The sequence below is a fragment of the Eurypyga helias genome, unplaced genomic scaffold (assembly GCF_000690775.1).
Source record: "Eurypyga helias isolate BGI_N326 unplaced genomic scaffold, ASM69077v1 scaffold12398, whole genome shotgun sequence".
In the NCBI taxonomy this organism is placed as follows: domain Eukaryota; kingdom Metazoa; phylum Chordata; class Aves; order Eurypygiformes; family Eurypygidae; genus Eurypyga; species Eurypyga helias.
This window is the reverse complement of record NW_010267686.1, coordinates 5,493-28,121: the sequence shown is the minus strand read 5'-3', so window position 1 is coordinate 28,121 and position 22,629 is coordinate 5,493. Positions and strand designations below refer to the sequence as shown.

Sequence of the window (22,629 nt, the reverse complement as noted above, 5' to 3'; positions counted from 1 at the left end):
CTTATGATAGATCTTGTAATTGTCACAAGATTCATTGTGGTAACAACCAAAGAAACGGGCCTGCAGGAGTGCTTATATTTAGCTGATTCAGAGCTTAATTAAAAACAAAGGAAAAACTGGTTTTGAAAGTGCCTCTCACTTTTAGTGACGGGCGTTTCTGTCAATCAGGTGTCCACCCTTGTTTCACTGTGCGTGTAGGCCTTAAAGGTTAAAATAAGGCGCTTTGTACTTAATCAGGGCTGTTTTTCACCAGATACGCAGCTTCCATCGATGACATTCTGGAAGAAGAGGAACATTATGCAGACCAGCTGAAAGAATATCTCTTCTATGCAGAAGCACTACGGTATGTACAGGAGTACATAGCTCAAAGGGATGCTGTAATCCTTTCCTCTGATGCTGCGTTATGTTGAATTTAGTGTAGTATCCTCTTGTTCTGCAGGAAGTGGAAATGTCAATGTTGTGGAATCTCCATCTTCTCACCTTTTATTTTGCTTACTCATATTTGATTGCCACGTGGGTGGCGATAAAAATTAGAGCTGAGCTGATCAGTAGGGAAGTGGCAGAAATGTTGAACTCTGAATGTTGCGAAAGGTAATGCTGTTTAATCCTCTGGTTATGCTGGTGCTTTGTCTTCTGGTGTAATAGTGCCCCAGTGTGCTGAAAGCCTCAACTTTCAGATGAGATGGGCCAAACAGAGCTGCTGCAGCCATTGCGAATTCCAGCAAGTTTCAGAGTGCCCTTACGTAACTGTCTGCAGCCAAACACTGATTTTATTTTATTTACATTAGCCTTTATAGGGCAGTCCTCCCTTAAAAGCGTGGATACAAAGGCAAATCGCTCTATGCCGTAAGATTGCGCGTAAAGCTGTTGGGCTGTCCGCAGGCTGGCTCTGAACCTCTTGGAGAGGTCCAGTAGTGCTGTAAAGAATCAGGTTGGCGAGCGTGGTGGCTGCTGTGTGGGAACCCAGAGCACAAGGAGCTTCTCCTGGGAGACACGTGCATCCGGACTTGGAGCACGGATGTAGCATCGTCAGCCCACACAGGACTGGGAATTATTGCAGGTGGTCAGAGGAAATTCTCTTCTTTTCCAGATGAAAGGCACTACGTGAATCTAGGAGGCTGGTTTCTTGTTTTGTTTTTTAAAAAATGTGGCTAATTTTATGATAGACTGATGCGTCGCTGCTGTGACAGGTACCATCTCCAGGGAGCTTTCATCGTAGCTGTGATTTTTCTGCAACATATTTTAAATGAAGCTGTTCTGCAGTGGTGTCGTTAAGTAGGTAGTTCAGCTCGCGTTGCTGAGAGCGTCTCAGGATGAGTCTAAACGGAGGAGCAGAGGAGTGGAATGCTGCCCTACTAAGGACTTCCGTTATACTTTGATCCAAGCTGGCTCCGCTACAGCCCTTGTGGAGTTATGCATTCTGTGATAAGGCTGTTGAATTTGAGCTAGATAAATAACTGAACGTGCTGCCTGCCAAAAAGCATGATGCCATCTGTAAAGTTTAAATGGAGGGAAACGTAGCAAAACCAAGTATTACGTGACAGATCTTTCATTGCTTACTTTTCAGGGCGGTTTGCAGGAAACACGAACTAATGCAGTATGACTTGGAAATGGCTGCACAGGACCTAACGTCTAAGAAACAGCAGTGTGAGGAGCTGGCAACAGGAGTGAGTCTTTCCATTTTCTTCTCCAAGATGCCTTTTTTTTAAAATTTGAGCCACGTTACTTAGAATGACATTTAAATGGCACTAACGTGCTGGCTGCCGCTTACGAGGTGCGGTCTCATATGAGCTGTAGGCATCTGAGGTCTAAAGTAACTTGGTTCTTGATGACGTAAGGTGTTTGTACCAAACTTCTTTTATTGGATTCTGAGCAAGTAAATGGTTGCAGGAAATATGACCTGAGCAGAATAACACAAACAGCTCTAAAGATCGAAATTCTGAAAGGCCTCCTCTGCCTTTTGAAAGGTGGATATTATTGATACGTGGCTAGTCCCTTTTATATGGAAGATAATATTACTTAATCTTAAATTGATAACGTCAGAAGAGTGTTTAGAATTCCTAATGTTGCTGTTGATCTATTGATGCTCTACACACAGCAACTTCGTGGCTTTCCTTTCTCATACAGAACACAAGGCTTAAGTTGTTTCCTACTTCAGTAAGAAAATAGCTCTGAGAGGTTACCCATGTCAGTGGAATGACTCACTTGTGCTCCAGTCCACGGAGCAGCCTCAAGAGCTTGGACATGAAATTATTTCTTCCCCACTTGGCTCAGTCTGACGTGAGCCACCGTCTATAACTGCTTATCAATGGGTGATTCATGAAATGGAAATTAAAGCCAAAAATCAGCTGAATAATAAGAATAAGCCTGAATGCTGGTAAAAATCACCCAGTGACTTGTGGCTGAGGTCTAGAACCCCAAACCGAGAGTGTCTTTGTCTTTTGTAGACTGTGAGAACGTTCTCCCTGAAAGGGATGACTAGCAAGCTCTTCGGGCAGGAAACCCCTGAGCAGAGGGAAGCCAAGATAAAGGTTCTGGAAGAGCAGATACAGGAAGGAGAAGAACAACTGAAGTCTAAAAATCTGGAGGGCAGGTAAATGGGCTTGGCTTTTTCAAAGAAAACACAGGGCTTGTCTTAGCAAAAAGTCCTTGACTGGATGCTCTTGAAGGTGTTTGCATTTTATAAGTGTTTTTAATATATTCTTGGTGTTTATGAGCTGTCTATAAAAGCTCCTGTCAGCTGCAAGTTGTGAAATAAAGTACAGTACATGCAGTTAGCTTCTGGTCTGAGTGCATGGCTTATGTAAAACCTGATGACTTTCCCAGCCACTGAGCCCACTCTGATGGCTGACGTGCACGCTTTTATGTTCAGCTAGTAATATGTTTAGCAGGTGGGCTTGTAGGTCTGCAGCTGAAGAGCCCGAGACTCAAAAGCTGATTTGCTTCAAACAGAGTATTTAGTTCGGTTTACGCGTATGGGTCCTGAGCTCATTTTCTGCATTTTCTCATATGGGAGACAAGTGACTCCTGTTTGAAAGAGATTAGAAGTTCTGGTGAGTCGTCCTTGAGCTAACTGCTGCTCGGTGCTCTAAAGAAATTTTCCTCAGGAATGCAAACATGAAAAATAGGAACTAACATTCCCAAAGCGATGTGATTGTGTCAGAACACGTTCATCGTGTAACGCAAGGGTGAACGTGGTAGCTCCCAATATGTTTGGGTTGGAGCTGGAAAGATAAGACTAGTTCACGAACAGTTCAAAACAACAAGACACTCAGTAAATGCAATTTCTTAATCATTTTGACAGAAGTACTGGAGATCTGTTTTCATAGCTCTGGAAGCAATTTTCAAGTGAATACTTGCCTTGTGTGTATAATCCAGCACAAATGAAAGCTATGAATTACAGAAATCTACCTCCACTTTAGCGAAGGAGTCCTGAAGACACATCACCAAACCAACAGAATTAATGCCTGAACTGAATTGCCCAAGTTAAATTTGCATTGTAAATGTTTGTTGTACTCAGATGTCTCAAATCCTGGTGACAAGTAAGTTTTCATGATGGAGAAAACAAGATCCTGACTTGAAAACTGACAAGGAAATGTGCAGTGTGCTGAATGTTAGCATAAAGATCCTTAGTTACCCTCACAGAGTCTGAGGAGTAAAATATATTCTGAATTATGATGGTTGTATGGCAGCGATGCTTACTGGCGAAAAAAATACTCAAAACAACCCAACATATCCTGTGAAACTGGTCCTCTAGATGAAAAGCCTTCAGAAGATGAGTTAGACAGCAGTGCCAGTTCTAAAACGAGGACACTGTGGGATGGATAACTACAGAACTTGGTTTGCTGACTGGGAGATCATAGAATCACAGAACGGTTTGGGTTGGAAGGGACCTTAAAGACCATCTAGTTCCCACACCCCTGCCATGGGCAGGGACACCTTCCACTAGACCAGGTTGCTCAAAGCCTCATCCAGCCTGGCCTTGAACACTTCCAGGGATGGGGCATCCACAGCTTCTCTGGGCAACCTGTCCCAGTGCCTCCCCACCCTCTCCGGGAAGAACTTCTTCCTGATATCCAATCTAAACCTCCCCACTTTCCATTTAACCCCATTACCCCTTGTCCTGTCACTACAGGCCCTTGTAAAAAGTCCCCCCCCAGCTTCCTTGTAGCCCCTTCAGGTACTGGAAGGTGCTATAAGGTCTCCTCGGAGCCTTCTCTTCTCCAGGCTGAACAAGCCCAACTCTCTCAGCCTGTCCCCATAGCAGAGGGGCTCCAGCCCTCTGAGCATCTTTGTGGCCTCCTCTGGACTCACTCCAACTGGTCTATATCCTTCTGATGTTGAGGGCTCCACAGCTGGAGCACTCTGTCATTCACAGCTGCTCTGCTGAGGGTTCAGGGGAAGGAAGGTCAGCTGAGGATGGAACGTGTAAAATGCTCACTAACAGAAATGCTGCTTTTAATTGCAGAGACTTTGTGAAAAGTGCCTGGACTGACATCGAACGGTTTAAAGACCAGAAGAATCGGGATTTGAAGGAGGCGCTCATAAGCTATGCTGTTATGCAGATTAGCATGTGCAAAAAGGTACGTCTGCGACTGGCCGGGCCAGTGTACGTGCTGCCTCAGCAGGGGATCGAAAGCCAGCTTTTGGTAACGAGGAACCTCGCGGTCACAGGAGGTTGGGAGTCACTGGCGTAAAACCTCCCGCATATTCTGTCCCCTCTAGCTCAGCCACCCGTTGCTGTTGGTACGTGATGGGCAGTGGGGTCCGGTTCCAATGTGGTCTCTGCGCTACTCTGGCGTGAAGGTCTGGGGGACTCTGTAGAGTTCTCTGTGGAAGAAAGTCTCTTGATGAGGTTTTCTTTTTTTTTTTTTCAAACAAAGTGTATTTCCACCTATTTATTTTTTAACTTTTGTTTTTAAAGGGAATTCAAGTTTGGACAAATGCAAAGGAATGCTTCAGCAAGATGTGATTACCTGGAAATGAATTCCTCCTCCAAGTGCCAGGGAACGGAAGCACAAATGTATAACACCAATGTTAAGTTGCTACATGACTTGCATATAAATCATGAAATAAATGAGTTGAGTGAATAGTTTTTCTTTCTGCCATTGTAATTGTTAATAAAGGACGAAAAGGACACATTATTAAATGTTTAGCCCTGACTGCCACTACTGTGGCATGTTTTGTACGTGGTAGCAAGTAATTCAGGGGTAAAAGAGTTACTGCAAACTACAGCTCTGCAGTGGGGCAGAGGCATATAGGGCAAGTTCTCCCACAAACTGAACTGTTCTGAGACTTGTGAAACACCGTGCTCTGTAATGTGTAGGTGGCTTCCAGGTGCCATTATTTTCGGCCCTTACTGTTTAGAATTTGTCATGCTCAAGGGTGCTCTGGTTTTATAATGGGACTTGCTGTTGTGTTCTTGAGGTCTACACCGTACAAGGACAAAAAATGAAACCCTGGTACGCCCAGGGTTCATATCTAAATGCCTTTGCACGTGCATAGAGGACTGTGCTTTTCCAGAGCGTGGCTGAAGCAGTCTCAAGCTCCTGAGATGTTTGAAACTCTGCGGTAGAGGTGGTGTTCGATGGTTGGATATGATATTCTGCGTTTACTGGTTCCCACTTACGTTTCGATACGGGCATTGATACCTTATCCACTTTCTTCCTGCAAGGAAAGGAGACTGGTGATCCAGCTGAGCAGCAAAACCAAAGTCAAAGCTGGCAAGAGGCAGATGCAACTTCTGTTTGGTTGTTTGTGAACCTGTTTACACTAGATGTGGTACCTCTTCCTGTAACTGGAGCGGTTTGGTTCTTAAAAAGACAGCTTTTAATGAAGGTGCTGAAATATAAACGCTGGTGCGACTTCTCTAGTGCCCGAGAGCGGTGATGTGCAGAATCCACGAGGAACCACGGTGTCTGGCTCGTGTCGATGTTTGTGAGCGTGGTGTGTGTGTATGCACCGGTGTAACGTGGTTTGCAGTTACAGGAACCTGCGTTAAACGTTTCCACTGATGAAAAACACTTACCACCGTCTGCCGTTGGGCTTTTTCTACAGGCTTAACGTTCCTGGAGTCTTGTGGAATTTGTCAAACTCTTTTGCTGGTCCTAAAGGAAGCGTTGTAATACTCCCTTGAAAAGTGTGTTTAGTTGTTCTGGATTATAACAGTACTCAGATTTGGATTTTTTTAAGAGATACTCCAGGAAATCCTTAATCCTTTTTGGTAAATTATCCATAACGTAGGTACTGATGTGTCCCGTGTTACTTTTGTCTCCGCAGTCTTTCTTTTCTGTAAAACCTTTGTAAAGAACTCGTAGGCCTGGCGTACGCCACAGCTTAGAACGCTGGTCGCCGATAACCTGCGTTGGCTTCCTCGGAGCCCCGGACAGCGGTGCTCCCGCCTGCGAGAGGAGGCCGGGCAGAGAGAGGTCTCTCCGGATAACATTTCCAAGGAGAGGGGTTCTGTTGGGAGCTCGCGGTATCCAGCTGGGATGCAGGCTGAAGGACTCGTACATTCCAAACCCAGACGTTGCACACGATGTATTCTGTAAACCTTCTAAAGGAGTGGTGCCTTAATCCAATACCGTGAGGCGCTCAGAGTAGGTATTTTTCATGCACTTTGATTTTTGGTAGATCTTTCTGGTGCCTCTTTCCACATTTCACTTGCTGTACAGCTTCTTAAATGTATCAGTATGCCTTTTTTTTTTCCTTGCTAGTTGTACTAAATTTAAGAAGGGAACAAAACCGTTCTTGTAAGTTTTGTGCCAAATAAGCTAAATAAAATCTCTCTTTGATATTTTTGTTATGTGGGTTTTTTTTTTTTTTAAGTGCTGCCTTCCCAATTTTGACAACTGCTGTTCAAATTCTTGAAATCTGTTCTTGGCCCTCTTAGCTCTGAAGTGGCCTCTAAACTTGGGTTTAAAATTAAGAAGTGAATTGCCCACAACTAACTGATTTGCCTTTTGGGTGAAGAACGTGGTGTTAAGGTCAAACTCCGATAGAATCATAGAATGGTTTGGGTTGGAAGGGACCTTAAAGACCATCTAGTTCCAACCCCCCTGGCCCCTCCAGCCCTCTGAGCATCTTTGTGGCCTCCTCTGGACTCGCTCCAGTGCTCACTGTGGTCCTGGTCACCAGAGAAGTGCCTTTTGTTAATGGCAGAGGCTTCACCGTTCCCCCAGCTGAAAGAGGGAGGAATCACGTGTGTCCTCTCCATGGTGCGGAGTGGCTCGTACCTCCTGCCCTGGGAGCCTCGAGTTCCTGCGTAAGCAAAGGGTTGTGCCTCTCTGACTGCCGTTTCTGATGCTTCTGAAGGCTGAGAGAGTTGGGCTTGTTCAGCCTGGAGAAGAGAAGGCTCCGGGGAGACCTTATAGCACCTTCCAGTGCCTGAAGGGGCTACAAGGAAGCTGGGGGGGACTTTTTACAAGGGCCTGTAGTGACAGGACAAGGGGTAATGGGTTTAAATTGAAAGGGGGGAGGTTCAGATTAGGTATCAGGAAGAAGTTCTTCCCGGAGAGGGTGGGGAGGCACTGGAACAGGTTGCCCAGCGAAGCTGTGGATGCCCCATCCCTGGAAGTGTTCAAGGCCAGGCTGGATGAGGCTTTGAGCAACCTGGTCTCGGGGAAAGTGTCCCTGCCCATGGCAGGGGGGGTGGAACTAGATGGTCTTTAAGGTCCCTTCCAACCCAAACCCTGCTGTGCTTGTATGATTCTTGGTGCAATATGGGGATTATCAGAAGGATTTAGCGATTGTGGCTTCTGTAGGGCCACATGCAGAGGAGAAACCGTTTTTTCCTACCTTTTAGTTGCTCTTGTGTTTAGGTTTACCTAGAGTGGCCTTCCCGATGCTGTACTGAGACGAGAAAGCGAGGAGGCAGGAGAGAGAGCAGCAACGGGATGAGTGGAGGAGCTGGTGAGCAGAGGCGCTGTGCCGTGCGGGAGAAGGGGAAAGCAGCACGGTGTGACCTTTATTTTGGAGAGGGGTAGGAAGTGAGGGAGGTGGGAACAGGAGGTAGTGAAATTTCAAGAGCTGTCAAAGACACAAGTGCATAATACTCACGATAGTATCTGAGTCTGAATGAAACAGGGTGGTGACCGTGGTCTTAAAGCAGAGTTCAGCGCTGATAATGGTCTAAAGTTCTTCCTGGGCTCGGGAGGGGAGACTTAATTTTGTCTAATATTCTGTTTCTATTTTTAATGTGACCACTTCCAAATTTCTGAATAAACTGAAGTAGGAGGAGGACCTTCAGTCTTCAAAATCCCAGCATAAACGTTGCGGACACCCGGATCCCAGGACGCTAAGGTGGGAAACGATGGCGTGGAAGGGAAAAGGCGACTCCGACTGCCCTCTTGTGGGTCCGCAGCTCGGGCTCGCAGCGACCAGCACAACACTCTGCGGCGGGGGGGAGGCAAATGCCACCCCCTCCCCTCTGCCCAGAGGGGCCAGGGCCATCACTGTGGCCTGGTGAGGGCTTGAGGACAAGGGGAGGGTTATGCTGGAAGGGACACGCAGGATTGAGGGATGAGTTCGTGTGTCGCTGTAATGCCGTGTGCCATGCTGCGATTTGCAGCTTGTGTGCAGGTTCCTCAGGCACTTCTCATGCTGGGCAAACGCTGGCACTAGCCCGGCTTAAAAGACTGGTTTCTGAGCTTAGCAGCAGTTGTATTTATTTTTAATAAGCTGCAGCGCAGGCTGCGTGGTCAGAAGGAACGCTCCGTGACCGTAAGCTGCGCTCCTGTCTAAGAGGTGGGGCAGTCGCCCTTGCCCAGTGCTGCTTTGAGTTAGTTTTTTGGCAGCGTGTGCTCTCTGGTCCCAGCTCTGAGACTCCGGTGGCCAAATCTCGTGGTGGTTGTTCCAGGGGGTAAAAGCACAGACTTTATTTCCAGCCTCGTTTGTCCGCTTTATCTCCCAAGCGAAGTGTTGGTGGGCTCCTGCCTGCTTGCTTCCGATGGCCAGCAGACCCCGGATGCTCAGGGGCAGCGAGGAAGAGCCACAGGCTCCTCCCTTGTTCGGCAGCATGATCCCTCCTGGGCCGCGCATCCGAGCCACGCATCCCTCGTCCCACCTTTGCCAAACTGGAGCGGGCATTGCAATAGCCACAGGGGCGTTCCCGCTCCCACGTAACGTTCCCCGCTCTCCTCCATGGATCACGCCACCCCCCAAAGCGGTAGCTCCTCGTTTCAAGCCACGCCTGGAGCTTCTGCCGTCTTTCAGAGCATCTCTTCCCCCGCCCAAGCACACTGGGGTGGGGCAGAGCCATGCTGCTCACTTGTTGCCACGAGGTCACTGCTCCTCGGCAGCACAGCCTCCTCTTCTCGCCGTCACACGAGGTCTCAGCAACGCTCTTGCCGCCCAGGCTGCCGGTAAAGATGCCAACCAGCACACAGCCAGCGCGAAGCCCAGGCGGAACCCCGCTGCCCAAGAGGGTTCCCATTTCCAGTGAGCTCCTGAAACCTTTGGCCGGATTTTAATTTATTTGAAGGTGCACTAGGCTCCGCTTTCGTATTCGGAGCTGGACTGGGCCAAGCTGTGAGAGGAGAGCCGCGATGGCTCGCTGCGTTAATACTGTTGCTCTGTTGAGGACGCCAGGATCTATTAAAACAAGAATCAATTTGACGAGATCTGTTTTCCACGAATGCGTTGGTTGACATGAGAGAGAGAGGTTGGGTTCCCTTCCAACCCTAACCATTCTATGATTCTATGACATTAACCTCTTTTAACTCTGCTTCAGCTACTGTTTTCCCCTTTCAGACTGACAGGCCAATAATAATCCCCTCTAATTATATATATTTATAAATAGGCAAAATATTAGCCTCTTCCACCCTTGCGGAATTTCTTCTGAAATTAAAGACCTGTTGGAAATCAGCGTCCGTGGTTCACAGATCTCTCTCGGCAGGGTTTCTGTAAGCTGGGGAAGAATCTACGTGGCTCTGCAGACACAGGCATTAATTCAAGAGGCCGACGTCTGGCGCTGCACCCCAGTGTGACTCGGGAGAAGGCGCCTCCTCGTGATGGAGCCAACGCGCAGCTGTGCCCCACGGGGAGCACACGGGGCCGTTTTATCATCCTCCTAAATGAAGTGAATATCCTCACGTAGTTTATGTGTCGTTACGTTATAATTCCGTGCTGTTGCTGCAGTTTGACCAAATTCTCTGGCATCCCAGCACTTAAGTGTTTAATTAACCTTCGAAGCGTGTAGTGTCAGGAATATTGACCGGTGGAGGGGGTTCATTTGTGGACCAGGAGACACCATGTAGGCTGGGAAGCTGAGCTGTTAGAGGAGATGAGGGATTCTCCCTTCAAAATCTAAAATCTTTCCCAGTGTTACATCTTCCCTATATACATCTTGCTCCCTTATTGATCTTCCGTAACCTCTATTTCTCTTTATGGTTGGCTTTACCCTTCCTTCTCCCTCCATAATACTTCACTTGTTTCTATTTCTCCTCTAGGTGGGACAGGGATTTTAACGTGCTGCCTTTTCCAATTCCAGGGCGCTTATTTGAAATATTTGGAAATGATTCCTAGCGATCATGCACTTTCTGCTCAAATTCCTTCTCCCTGCTGATGTAGTCACTGCTATTTTTAGCTTTAAAATGCTAAATACATAGTGCTTAGCTGGGTCTTTTTCTATTTCCTTCCAACAAATATAATGATTGCAATTACAAGGCAATTTAGTGGTCGCTCGGTCTCATGTTACTTTTAAATTTGAAAACATTTCCTTTTTCTCTCCTGTGTTGACGTCCACTACAGAGCTTCCTGCGCTGGAGTTACATAAAACCGATGATAAGCCAGGGAGCGGGGCCGTGTTGCCAGCGAACGCGTGAACGGCAGGACGGGTGCCTTGCTGGTGGTCCTCGGCAGAGGGTCCTCGGGAATTTTTGCCTTGATTCAGGAGACGCTTCTCCTTCGTCCCTGTGCCCCGTTTACTGGAGAGGGATTGCTTTTGCTGTGCAGTACCAGATATCCCCGGCAAACATGCAGGGATCGGGGAGCCAGGTCTCACAGAGATGCTCCCGGAGGGTCATGGGGCAGCAGGTGCCTGGTTTTAGGGGTGTTGGTAGGATTTGTCCAGGCTCCTGTGAGCGGAGGGTGGTGAGCTGCCGTAGGAGCCCAGCTGTGAGGAGGCGGCTTCGGGAGATGATAACCTCTGCATTGCAAGATCCCAATTTGGGTCAGCAGATAAGGGTGTAGAGGGGAAATTAGCTGTTAATAGGAGCAGGGTTGGAGATAAGCACGGGGAGAGAAACCACAGAGCTCTGCAAACCCAGCTGAAGGTTTGGGTAAGGGCGGGTTTGGCAAACACAGGCTCAGCTGGTGGAAGAGTTTATTTATACATTTGCCTTCCAGGGCTGACTTTCACGTGCACGTGCAGTAGTTGGGCGATGGCCCTGCTCAGGAGCTGAGTCGGGGTTACTTTTTTCATCTGGGGTGCAACACGTGGGGTGCAGGTGCCCTGGCTCCAAGAGACAGAGCGGGGTTTGGCACTGCAGGTTGGAGTGGCCTGGGTGAGGTGGGAAGGCACATTTTGGTGTCCTGGGTGGTTTGCGCTGCCTGGGTAGACACAGTTGCTGGTTCAAAAGTGGTTTCTATCATCTTTGGCAAAGAGTGCCCCTTCCCCTCCTCTCTTGCTGCCTACCTTTGTGTCTTCCATCGATATTCAAGCTTTGGCACATGAATCTTTCCACCTGGAGTTGGTATCACCGCTGTGCCAAGTCTGTGCCGGCAGACGTGTCCTTACCGTTGATTTTGGCATTGCCCGCGCTATGGCACTACCGTGTAGGCAGTGTTCTGAACATCCTGGCACAAGGGCTGCTCTTTTCATCCTCTCTTCTTGCTAGTTCGTTGCCTTTTTGAGCTGTTTGGCCTGCCTGAGCCTGCTGCTCCAAAATTGGGGTGGCTTCCACCAATACGGTGGCCATGCACCGTACACAGCCTCCCCTTTGGCTGCAACAGCGTGCTCCGAAACCTTCACCTCTTGCTTCACAATGCCACTTCATTGATCAAGGATGGGAAGGGGGTGAAGAAATGAGGCTATCTGCCTCTTCACGTTGTGCAGAGTCCTCTGGAGCCCTCACCAACATGCCTGGTCTCCTGGGATTCACGGCGGCATTGACGGCACTGCTTCTTTACGGGTGGCTACATGGCCAACCGTCCCTGGAAGTTTAAGCTTGATTACATTTGAGGTACTGGCTCTGGAGAGGCAGGAAGTGTGTCCCTTGAAGGATGTTGTTCTGTTATCCAGCAAGAAGTGGTTTTTGCAGTCACTGAAGAGCTCTCCGTAGGGCGTGTGGATTGCCTTCCAGGTTGGGCTGAGCAGCCACGTTCAGTAGTGTCTTTCCTCTCACTGTTTTTCTGTCTGCCCTTTTCTCTTCTGCTTCCAGCCAATGGTGCTTTGTCCTTTCATCTCGTGTTTGAAAACCACAGACTCCTGCTTAGCTTTGATATGAACCGTATCCCTTGCAAACACTGCTTCCCCCACCTTTCTTATGGAGTGGGTGGCAAGCCTCTCCTGCTCTGTTGTCCAAATTTCTCCAACTGCTGAGTCAACATTTGTCTTCCAAATCACTGATTTTCTCATAGCGCGATGCCCAGCGTTCACTTCTCACCAAGGAAAGCTCCCCTGCTGCGGGTCAGGGCCGTGGCACGCCGCAGCAGGCGAGAGGTGTGCTTCCCCGACGGGCCGTTAAGAGTCTGTTGTGTTCACTTCTCGGCAGCTGCCCCAGAACAAGGGACATTTCTGCATCCAGGGAATGGAAAAGCAAACTGTTGTGTGGCTGTATGGGAATGCTAAATCCAGCTATTAGATTGCCGGAATCTGTGGGAAGAAGGAGGAAAAGAAAGCAAAGACCATGAAATTGCCTCCTCTCGCTGACTGATCCACTGTCGCTGCCAGTCCCTTGGGGCAACATACGCTGAAGGTATTTCTTCACCTCCGAGTGTTTGAAGTGGCTAATATTTGGAAGGATAAGCTGCTCCACAATGTGTGAAGGGACAGCCTGATCCACGCGTCGTGGAAGATGGGATCTGGAGCTAGTTCTGGGTGCTGGGTATGAGAGGGAGTCAGTCCCGTCCCACAGTAGGGGGGTAAGGTAGGTTGAAGGAATTGCTCCTTGGAGATCCCTCTCTGTCTGCCGTGACTGCACAGGGATTTGCAGGGAGATAATTAGGTTTCAGATGTAGTCTGCCCTAAATAAGGAACAGAAGCTGTAGTGGATTGCTGTGGGTTTGCTTTTGAAGATTTTGGCCTCTTTTTCTCCGTAAAAATTAGAAACCGGGAATTTTACAGATCCTTTTTGGATTTGGTCCAGAAACACCAGCTTTGCTGTCCTCTAGGAAAGGGAACCCCTGTCGTGGAGTTGGTTCTTTCTCTCTCTTTCCTTCAAAAAAACCCAACTGCAGGTCAGCGTGCTCCGGCACCTGGGTTTGTGCTGGATGCGTAGGACACTCATCCCAGAGGAACCAGACTGGCTGGAGAGCTGGGTGCTGCTGCTGTGCGGGGCGCTGTGCTGGGCGGGACGGCTGCCGCCTGACAGAGAAGAGTTAACAGGCGGTCTCTAGACTCGGTATGAGCAGGGCCGCCGCTAATCTGCAGGTGAATGTGTTCCAACAGGAAAAATAAATCGTGCCCGTGCTCGTTACCTCCCGCCGGAGCCAAACTACAGCTCTGCCTGTCAGCCTGGCCCAGGGCTGGCTCCCGGCACCGCCGGACGCGTTTCTTGCCAGGCTCCAACTCAACGTTGCTCCTTGGGTCGGAGGATCTCGTGCGAGCGGAATACAGCCGGGGGAGTCACCGTGCGCGTGCGAAGGCCCCAGGATAAAGCCACATCCCGCACGCGGTTTGGCAGCATGACCTCTCTCCGTCGGCACTCGCTTACCTGCCCCGTTGCATCCGCAGCGCTGCTTGCTGATCGCTGCTCTCCAGCTGTCCTTGCCAACATAATTCGCAGCCGTGGATCATCGGTTTGTCTCCCAGTGTTTGCAAGAATATCCGTGAATTCACCCAAATCTTAGCACAAGCGCCGCTGCCACCATCGCGCACACCGCGGCGGGTGAGCATGGCTTCGGTGGGGATGCCCGTGGCACGGCGAGGGAGCGGGCGAAGCAAACCCACGCTGCATGCCATGTTCAAACAAGCGCCTTTGATATGAGCAGGCTTCAGCAGAGAAATCCAAACCTAGACTAAACAAAGCCAGAAAAAACCCGGGAAAGACTTAAGGCATGCTTGTCACAAGGTGAGCAGTTGTTTCTGGGTTTCCTCTTCGGCGCTCTTAGCCAGCCCTTAGCTTTTCTCTGCAAATCAGACTACTCAGCATGGATTTTGGGAATTGAAATAAATCTGGAGACCTTTGCCCGCCGCACAGCAGTTGCTGTTATGGGATAAGCACTTGCAAATGGCAGCTGTTCTGGGAGAAACCACTCGCCAGCACTCACAGGGAGGTGGTGCTTGCTGGACAAACTGGTTTGTGAAAGAAATTCAAAATAACAACAAAAAAACCCCGAAGAGTCATCTAAACCCCAAGAAAAACCATCTAATACACTCTGGCAGTTGGCCTTGCCTTGTAAACTGATATACTGCCTTTGCTATAACCATGAAAACAAAATCCTTCTGCTCAAGTTTTTCCTACTGGACAGTGTCTGTGAGAGAAGCCACGTCCATTTCTGGGCCTGGAGAGTTAAAATGAGAGGAATAACTTCTTTGCTTATGGCGAACCTGTCAGAGGAGAGGCAGATCTTGGCCATCATGATTCCAGCCCCATCCAAACTTCCTCAATGTTTGGAGCAGACAGATTTGAGCATTTCTGTTGTACGTGGCTCCAGATGCAAGGCTTTGTTCCAGCTGCTCTGAGAGGCTTTTTGGATCTCCCGTTTGCCTGGGGACCATCTCCAATGGGAACTTCAGGAGCAGAGCCTGGACTTGTACCTTCTGTCTAGAAAAATAACAAACAAAACACCCCAGGGTGGAGAGTGTGCAGTCGAGGTGCTCCTCTCTCCTGCAGCCCTCTTCTTCCAGCCTGGTTGGAGACGCTTTTTCCCATCCTCTTCCCATATAACATCAGCTACAGTCAAGCCCTCAATTTTCTTTGAGTTTGTATTTTTTTTCTCCAGTTATTTGATAATTTATCTCCTTGTTCCTTGTAATGTGCTCTTAGCCTCTTCCTTACTATTTCTGCCATTTCTCAGAGCAGCTAAAAGAGCTAAGGTGCAGGGGAGCCATCCTGGCCGAGGCACTGGTGGCATGGATGTGCCTGTCAATCCTGGGGTGCAGAAGGAGCTCATCTAGCGACAGACACGCTCTCGTGGGTCTGCCCGATGAAAATAACTTGTGATGTATCGCCAGGTTGGGCTGCCAAGATGCAGGCTGGGGGCAGATGAATCGAAATTGCTGCAGAAAGAGGATGTGCCAGTTACCCAAAGAAGAGGCTGGAGGAGGTTATCCCTGGCACAAAGCAGGAAAAGGAGAGAGGTGGATTCAGGAAATGCTGGAGGGGCTGCGGCAAAGGCTATTCCCAGTTTCTGGGGGTCTCTGTGCTCAGGGGCGAGGCAGAGGGGCAGGAGCAGTACTGACTGGCTGGGCTGCCACGGAGCTGCATGTGCACCCAGGGCTGTGTCTCCTCTGCCCATCCCCTGGGTGGGACACTGGCAGCCCCCACGGTCTTTTGATCATGTCTCAGTAATCTGCGGTTGCAAGCTGGTGTCAGTACAAGATGCACTGGGACGTCTTGGCATCCTTAAACTCTGTTTTCAGAGTCGCCCAGACCTGTTTCTGAGCGCTGCAAACAGAACGGACTTTTTCCAAGTTTCTCCACAGGCTAAGGACTGTGCCCAAAGGTTGGGGTGGGTGCTCCTTGGGTACCTTTCCATTGGAAATGCACTGGAGCATCCCTCAAGGCTAGGGAGGTGCAAACCGGCCTGTCCCTGCTGTGCGGCTGCAGAAGTTACAGGAGGAGGAAGGGGAAACGGTGAGAGAAACCACCCGGGGCGGTGGCCGCCGCAGCCTCCCCACTTTAGGAAATAAGATGAAGGCAAGTTCCCTCTCCGTACCATCGTCCCCTAAGCTTGCATTTCGTACCAGCTTAGTGCCTGGTGCCTGATGCTGTGAATCTGGAGGGAAAAACCTGCCTTGGGATGCTACTTTAGATTGTGCAACAAAGCATGTGACTAGCTTGCAATTAATGAGAGGGCAGGTTAAGGCTCTTTTGGGCTGAGATCGCCCAAATTTTGTTCTCTGTCTGGATTGCCCTTCTCTGTGACTTCCTTGCTGCAGATGACAGCTACTCATAACCTCTTCCTCCCAGCAGGTTAACCAGTGCTCTCCAGCAGCAGACGGTGATTCCCAGGAGAAGCGTGCGACGGATCTGATTCCTGCAGCCCACGACCCCAGGGGCTTCTCCTTCCCTTGCCCATCCATTGCTCTCCCGCTGCTTGCCGAGGCTCTCCCAAGCTGCTGGGGAGCGGGGACTGTCCGTGGCTGGACGACACTGTGCCCGGTTGGGGCTGGAGGGCAGCTGCTGGATGGAGGTAGGACAACTCCAAAACAGTGCCTGGTAGCTGGCCCCCGCTTTGCTCTCCCTCTGTTCCTCTGCTTTTCTTACTGCCTCTTCTTGTTCCCTGCAAAATCGTGTGCTTTGCTCCTCCGGGCACAGCTCCTGGCTGCAGCCTCCTCTTCCCGCACCCCTTCAGAAATCCTTTATTTGAGCCCACAGTGCTGCACCCCGGCTGTTTGTCGTCTTTGTTAATTGCAAAGCCAGGGAATCTTATACGGGGTCTAGAATAAAACCCTGCTGAGAGTTAGTGCGCGTAGTGCTGTGACAGCGGGCGGTAGCTTATCCCACCTTTCCCGGGACAAGCGGGACCCGCGACCACCTGCACGAGGGAGTGCCCATCTGCGTGGAGGCTGCAAGGAAGGGACGCGCTGTAGGGGACCAGTTCCCATCTGGTGGGACTGCTGGTGGGCGGGGGGGGGACACGGCACGACGCAGGGGGGTGCAGGAGCTGGGCACAGCGTGGTCAGCAGCGTACCGGGCATGACAGCCCCGGCGGTGTTCCGAAGGGGTACTGCTCCTCAAACGGGGCTTGTGAGCGCGTGTCAAGGCTTGGCTGCCGCCTCGGTGGCTCCAGGATCAAATGGGGGCGTGTTGTGTAGTTTGAGTATTTTGTGAACAATTAAAACAGCAATTTGGGCCAGCATGCCTGCTCTTACTGACAATGAGATGACAATTAAATGAAGTGCAGTGTTTAATGGCCATTGAATCTCATTTTCTAGAGGGTGACTGAGATTTCTTTTTGGCACCCTGATGCAAATTTCTTTAAACTCAAGGTCTACTAAGAGGAAAAACAAAGGATTCATGCAAGATGAATCACAAAACCTTGCTAATTCATTTAGGTGTGTGCTCTGTTTTGCTTTACTATAGGTCTGGAAAAACTTCCACTGTGCAAGGCAGGGTTTTTTCTGGACACGGAGGCCGTGACCCTCACTAGAAACCATGCCAACACAGAGGGACAGCCTGACGGTGCAAGGTGGTGCTCTCACCAGCAGCTGCTGCTCGGGGTCAGGCACGTCACGGGGGATGATCGCAGCGGCTCCCTGCTCTCCCTCTCCGGATTACCTAGCTGCGGTGGGTGATTTAAGGTCAACGTTAATTTAGTTGCAGCTGTGAAAAATAGACATCTCCCAGGGAATGGTAAGAGGATGTGCAAATTCAGCCACAAGAGATCGAGAACATTGCATTCCTGTTGGTGGTTGTGTCCTTACGGGTTATACAGGCTCGAGGACGGACAGGCACGTCTGTCCTTTGGTGGTTGTGTCCAGCACAAGCAGGTCTTTGGTTCCAGCAGGGCCTCTCAGGGGGTACCACAATAACAATTAGGAATGATTTGATGTATTAAAAGATGCTGTAAGTTGAGACTGTTAATGATTTCCAACAGCAAACAGTGTCCGTGGTTTTGCTAGGTGTTGTTTGGGAGGGCTATACCACCCCAAGTCGGAATTCCGGTGTGATGGACCTGTGAGCGGCTGGTGCTTTGCCTCCAGGAAACTGCTCCTGCAAGGTCGAGTGAAATTATTGCACATTTGCCTTTTCTTATTTTAGCTCCAAATTACTGTGAAAATCGTCTTTCGCTAGGCTAAACTTTGGAGCTGCAGTATTAACCATTTTTATGCCTGTGACGGTCAGTTCTGTGGTGAAGACACATCCTCTTTCTGTTTTGACCCAGCCTGTCTGCTATTTTGGCATTTAATATTTTAATGCTGTCTCACCCTGTGCTACACCCTACTCTTCTAGTTCTTAATTTATTAGCATTATTTCAGGTAACTTTACTATTACCAACATAACTTTTTTTTAGAACACTTTATTTAAGAGAAAACTGATGTTTTGAACTTACCTTGTGGGTTTGGGTTTTTTGGGGGGATTTTTTTTTTTTTTTTACCAAACAATTGTATTTCTCTACTTTGGCACTATATAAACCCTGGTTTTCTTCCTTGATAAGACACTGACTTACTGATTTCTACATGAAAATTTTACCAGAGTTAAGACTTATTAGTATGCACAGCTATGACACAAGATGTTTGATTTTTTGACAGCTCCAGCTTTGTAAACTTCCCTGTAAACCGTGGGGAAAAGGCAGCCATTCTAGTACATAAGTGGGCTGTACTACAAACAGACACATTTCCCAAGCAGGAGCCGATCTGCAAAATATTGTCACTTCCCATGCAATTAGGAATGAGATTGACTATCATATCTTTAATTAAATATGCTAAGTGTGTTGATCAAAAATGGCCAAGCTGCCAAAATGAAAGCATCCTTGATCTACATCTAAATATACATTTTTCAAAGGAGGCTGTAGCTTTTTATCATGCCTTCATATTCCAATAGCTGGTATTGATTTCAGCCTGCCAGCTTCCATCTACTGGTGTTGATAAGGAGTCTTTGATAATATGTTGAATTTTAAAAATAAAGCTATTTTTCACCCAGAGATGTATGGATTTTGGGTCACCTTGTTGGGTTTGCATTTTTGTATTCAATGAGTGACCCAGAATCTCCTGCCCCTATTTATTTATGCATTTTTGCCATTTTGGCAAGGTTATAGGCTAGGTGTTTTATCAGGGTCTAGTTCATCCGTGCCTCTAGCTTCTGAAAATGGAGAGTAACTCTGTCTGGCAGTTAGGACCAACTCTACAACCGCCAGCTTCTCTACAACACGTCAGCCCAACGGAGGGGCTGTGGGAAAGGGAAGCTGCCTCTTGTCTTGGGATGACGCTTATCCCCACAGCTTTGTCCCAGAATCATTTGTCCTCTCCAGTCATGTGCTTTTACCCTCTAACAAGATCCTTTTCTTCCTGTCCTTCGAGGCCCTGATGGGATGTATGGGATGTCTTCTTCCACCAGGTACTGCAGCTCCTCTCAGGCTGGGCAAGAGTCTCTCCTTCCACCCAGGGACCAGTTTTTCGCCATCTGCTTGCCTGGTTACGTGCGCGTGCATCCAGCCAGCAAACAAGGGCAGTTTACAAAGGAACATGGTTTTATTTATTACAAGCCATTTAAAATCATTTATTTGACTTTTAAATTATCCGCAGCATTGAACTCTCATCTGCTTTGCAGATGGAAAGCAGCGCTTACCAAACAGCCTTTATTGTCTGGGATATCCCCAGCCCACAGTCAAACTGTTTTGATGTTCTTCTGACCACTTTCATTTTACGCTGTCCCTAAGGCTCAGCCAAGCTCCCTGGATTTCCCAGGCAGGGAGGAGTTGCTGTTCTGGAGGCTTTCTGAGCTGACATTATATGAGCCAGCCTCCTGACCAACCTCCCGGGCTTTCGGAACCTCCCTGGGCACAAGACATGAGGGTGTGCTGTCCCTTCTTCAGGATTTCATCTGTAGGATGCAGTTGGTTCTCCTCATTCCTCGCCAAAGCCTTCTGGAGGCTTATGTCAGTGTGAAAGGGTATTAGCAAATGCCACGCCAGCTGCGATGCTCCAGAGCCTGTAAGCTCTAGGAGACCAGGAGAGATGGTGCTCTTCCATCAAGCGAGTTGGAAGTTGTGTACAATTTGAAAACCACAGCAGTGCTGTTGGCTGAACATGGGCTGGTGTTGCTACAGCACTCTAACGTTGAAAAGCAACTGCTGCCGCTAATGAGATCGCCTACGGAGAGATCATGTCACGTGCAGCATCCCTTTCTCACCAAAGTGGACCCATGGACAGAAGCTGGGGAGGGACCTCTCTCCTCATTTAAAACACTGATGTATCAGCATGACAAAAGTCACATTTTTCTTAATACCCACATGTGGCACTGCATTCCTTCCCAGAAAATGGTCTCTTGATGGGTGTTCAGTGTTTTAAACAAATTTCTGGCAAAATTTCTGGTATGTCTGAGATGTGTCCTTAAACTGATCCCCCCTCAATTTCAGTTACTCATGGGCACGAGCCGAAATGTATAAATAATTGAAAATGTAACGGTTGGAGTTATTCAGTAATAAATAGGTTTGTTAAGTTAACTTTGGGTTAGACTTTGCAACGAAGAGCTTTGCCCTTCTGTTTGTAGGTAGTGTCAGTGCTGCTGCCCAGGTTGGAGATCCTCTGTCACTGTTCCTTATTGGATAAACCAGACACACAGAAATGGGTTGGATCAGACCCGTCCTGCGTTCTTTCAGCGATGAGCACGTAGGACCAGCCAGTCCCCAGCCTACTGGGATGAACAGTCCTTTGTTTTTGGTGGTTTTTTTTTTGTTTGTTTGTTTGTTTTTTTAAGGTTTTATTTGAGGTTCTTTTCAGTTTTAAATATCCCACCTTTAGTTTGCTAGTTCAGAGATGGTCCCTTCATTATACAGCATGAGACAGGAAGAGGAGAAGTTCCTGGTCAGGCTGTACCAGACATTACTACATGTACTTTTATTCCGTCTCCCTTGTTTTTCTCTGAAGATAATAATCCCAGTCTTTTCAGTCTTTCATGAATTGCCATGCCCTTGATCCTACTTGTTGCTCTTTGAATCCTCTGCAGTTCCCAGTCTCTTTGAGATGGTTGGAGGTGGCTGGACCACAGATCTGTGTCAAGTTATTCTCTCTTTTTACTGTTCTTCATCCTGTTTTATCTGCTTGCTTCTTTTATCTGGAGTTGCTGAGCTTTCTGTTGCACAACAGAAAACAAGGTTGGGTAGAACCTGAAGGCAAAGGCAATGGTCTAGCTTACTTCCTAAAGCATTCCTTGTATATTTGTCCAACCTGTTCCTAAAGACCTCTGGTGACTCCACAGTCATCCCAGCGACAGAAAAATACCTAACCTAAAGCTTCCTCGCTGCAATTTACATCTTGTAGACCTCCCATGGGCAGGGAAAACAGTTTTTTCCACTTGTCTGTGCAATGGCCTCTTACACAGTTGAAGACTCTCATCATGTTTCCCCTTTAGCATTCTCCTTGGGAACAAGGCAGTTCGTTTAGACCTTTTTGGTCGTGTTTTCTAGATCTCTCAATCATTCTTGATGTCCTTTCTGACAGGGCCATGCCTTTCCTGAGCTTCATGCCTCAAACTAGACAGAATACTTCTAGCTGAAATCTTAACAGCGCTGTGTAGACTGAAGGGAAATGATGCCTTTGTGTCTCGCAAGGTTCATACACCGCAGCATGATGTGCACAGCAGTTCATCTCCAGCTTGTGAACAACCGTACTGCACTACTAAACCACCTTCTGAAATACTGCTATCCTGTAGCCCCGCTGCAGGTCCTTTCCTCCGTCCTTACGGAGCTGAGCTTCATCTCCAGCCTACTCCTAGATTACCAAGAGGAGACTGAATCTGAACACGGAACCCAGCCATTCTTGCAGCCATCTCCAGCTTGGTGCAATCGGAAAACGTAGCCGTCTTCATCCTCCAGGTGAACCACTGAATAGTCTGGTACAAGTCCCTGAACAACTCCATTCAATGCATCCTTGCATTTTGAAAGAAAAATCAGTCATAACTACTTTAAAGAAGGGTTTAATAATTAGCTGACACAGGCCTTAGAGAAATTACATCTAGCCTGCTTCTCATTTTATGAGAAAGGCATGTGAGAAAATGACTTAACAGCTTTGCCTTCCTGCCTCTCCCTGCCAAGAACCCCACCTGAAGCTGTACCTTGCCATTTTTCATTTGTAAGGTATCTCAGCAGTTTGCTTTTTCTCCTAAACACTTAACTTCATGCAGATACTATGAACTTCGAGGGTCATTACATTATCCATTCATCTAGCTTTACCGAAGGAACCTGAAGTTTCCCTTAGTCCCCTCTGGGGCCTGGTTAACTTAATAAATTCATACCTATGTTTTCTATTTATATGTATCACATCCCAGTTTAGCATTCATCTTTTCCCAACCTGTACTGTAGCCAACAACATGAAATGGATTTAGGATGGAAGGCCGAGGCCTTTGGTGTTAACCTGATGCCCTGATGAAAAGTGACCGCCTAACACTCCTCTCTGCTTTCTGTCTCCTGGACAGATTCTGACAGCGTAAGTTGTCAAATATATTTTGGGAGACAAAGTAAACTTAGGTTTTTCCTATTCCTTACCTCACTGATACAATCAATAATTCTGAGGTGAGATGTGATTTTCACTCACAAAGCCTTACTTGCCGTAACATGATCTAAGACCATTCTGAGTGATTT

At 48.2% G+C, this 22,629-nt stretch overlaps 1 protein-coding gene across 1 annotated transcript in view; it reads left to right on the top strand.

The window, feature by feature from the left end:
• SNX4 (sorting nexin 4) overlaps positions 1 to 5,133 on the top strand; it is a 31,169-nt gene extending 26,036 nt beyond the window's left edge. The window contains exons 9-13 of the mRNA XM_010157524.1: positions 254 to 343; positions 1,568 to 1,667; positions 2,448 to 2,593; positions 4,469 to 4,583; positions 4,925 to 5,133. Coding sequence (XP_010155826.1) covers positions 254 to 343; positions 1,568 to 1,667; positions 2,448 to 2,593; positions 4,469 to 4,583; positions 4,925 to 4,972 — 499 coding nt within the window. The 3' untranslated portion in view covers positions 4,973 to 5,133. The remainder of the gene's footprint in view (positions 1 to 253; positions 344 to 1,567; positions 1,668 to 2,447; positions 2,594 to 4,468; positions 4,584 to 4,924) is intronic.
• Positions 5,134 to 22,629: the final 17,496 nt, after the last annotated feature.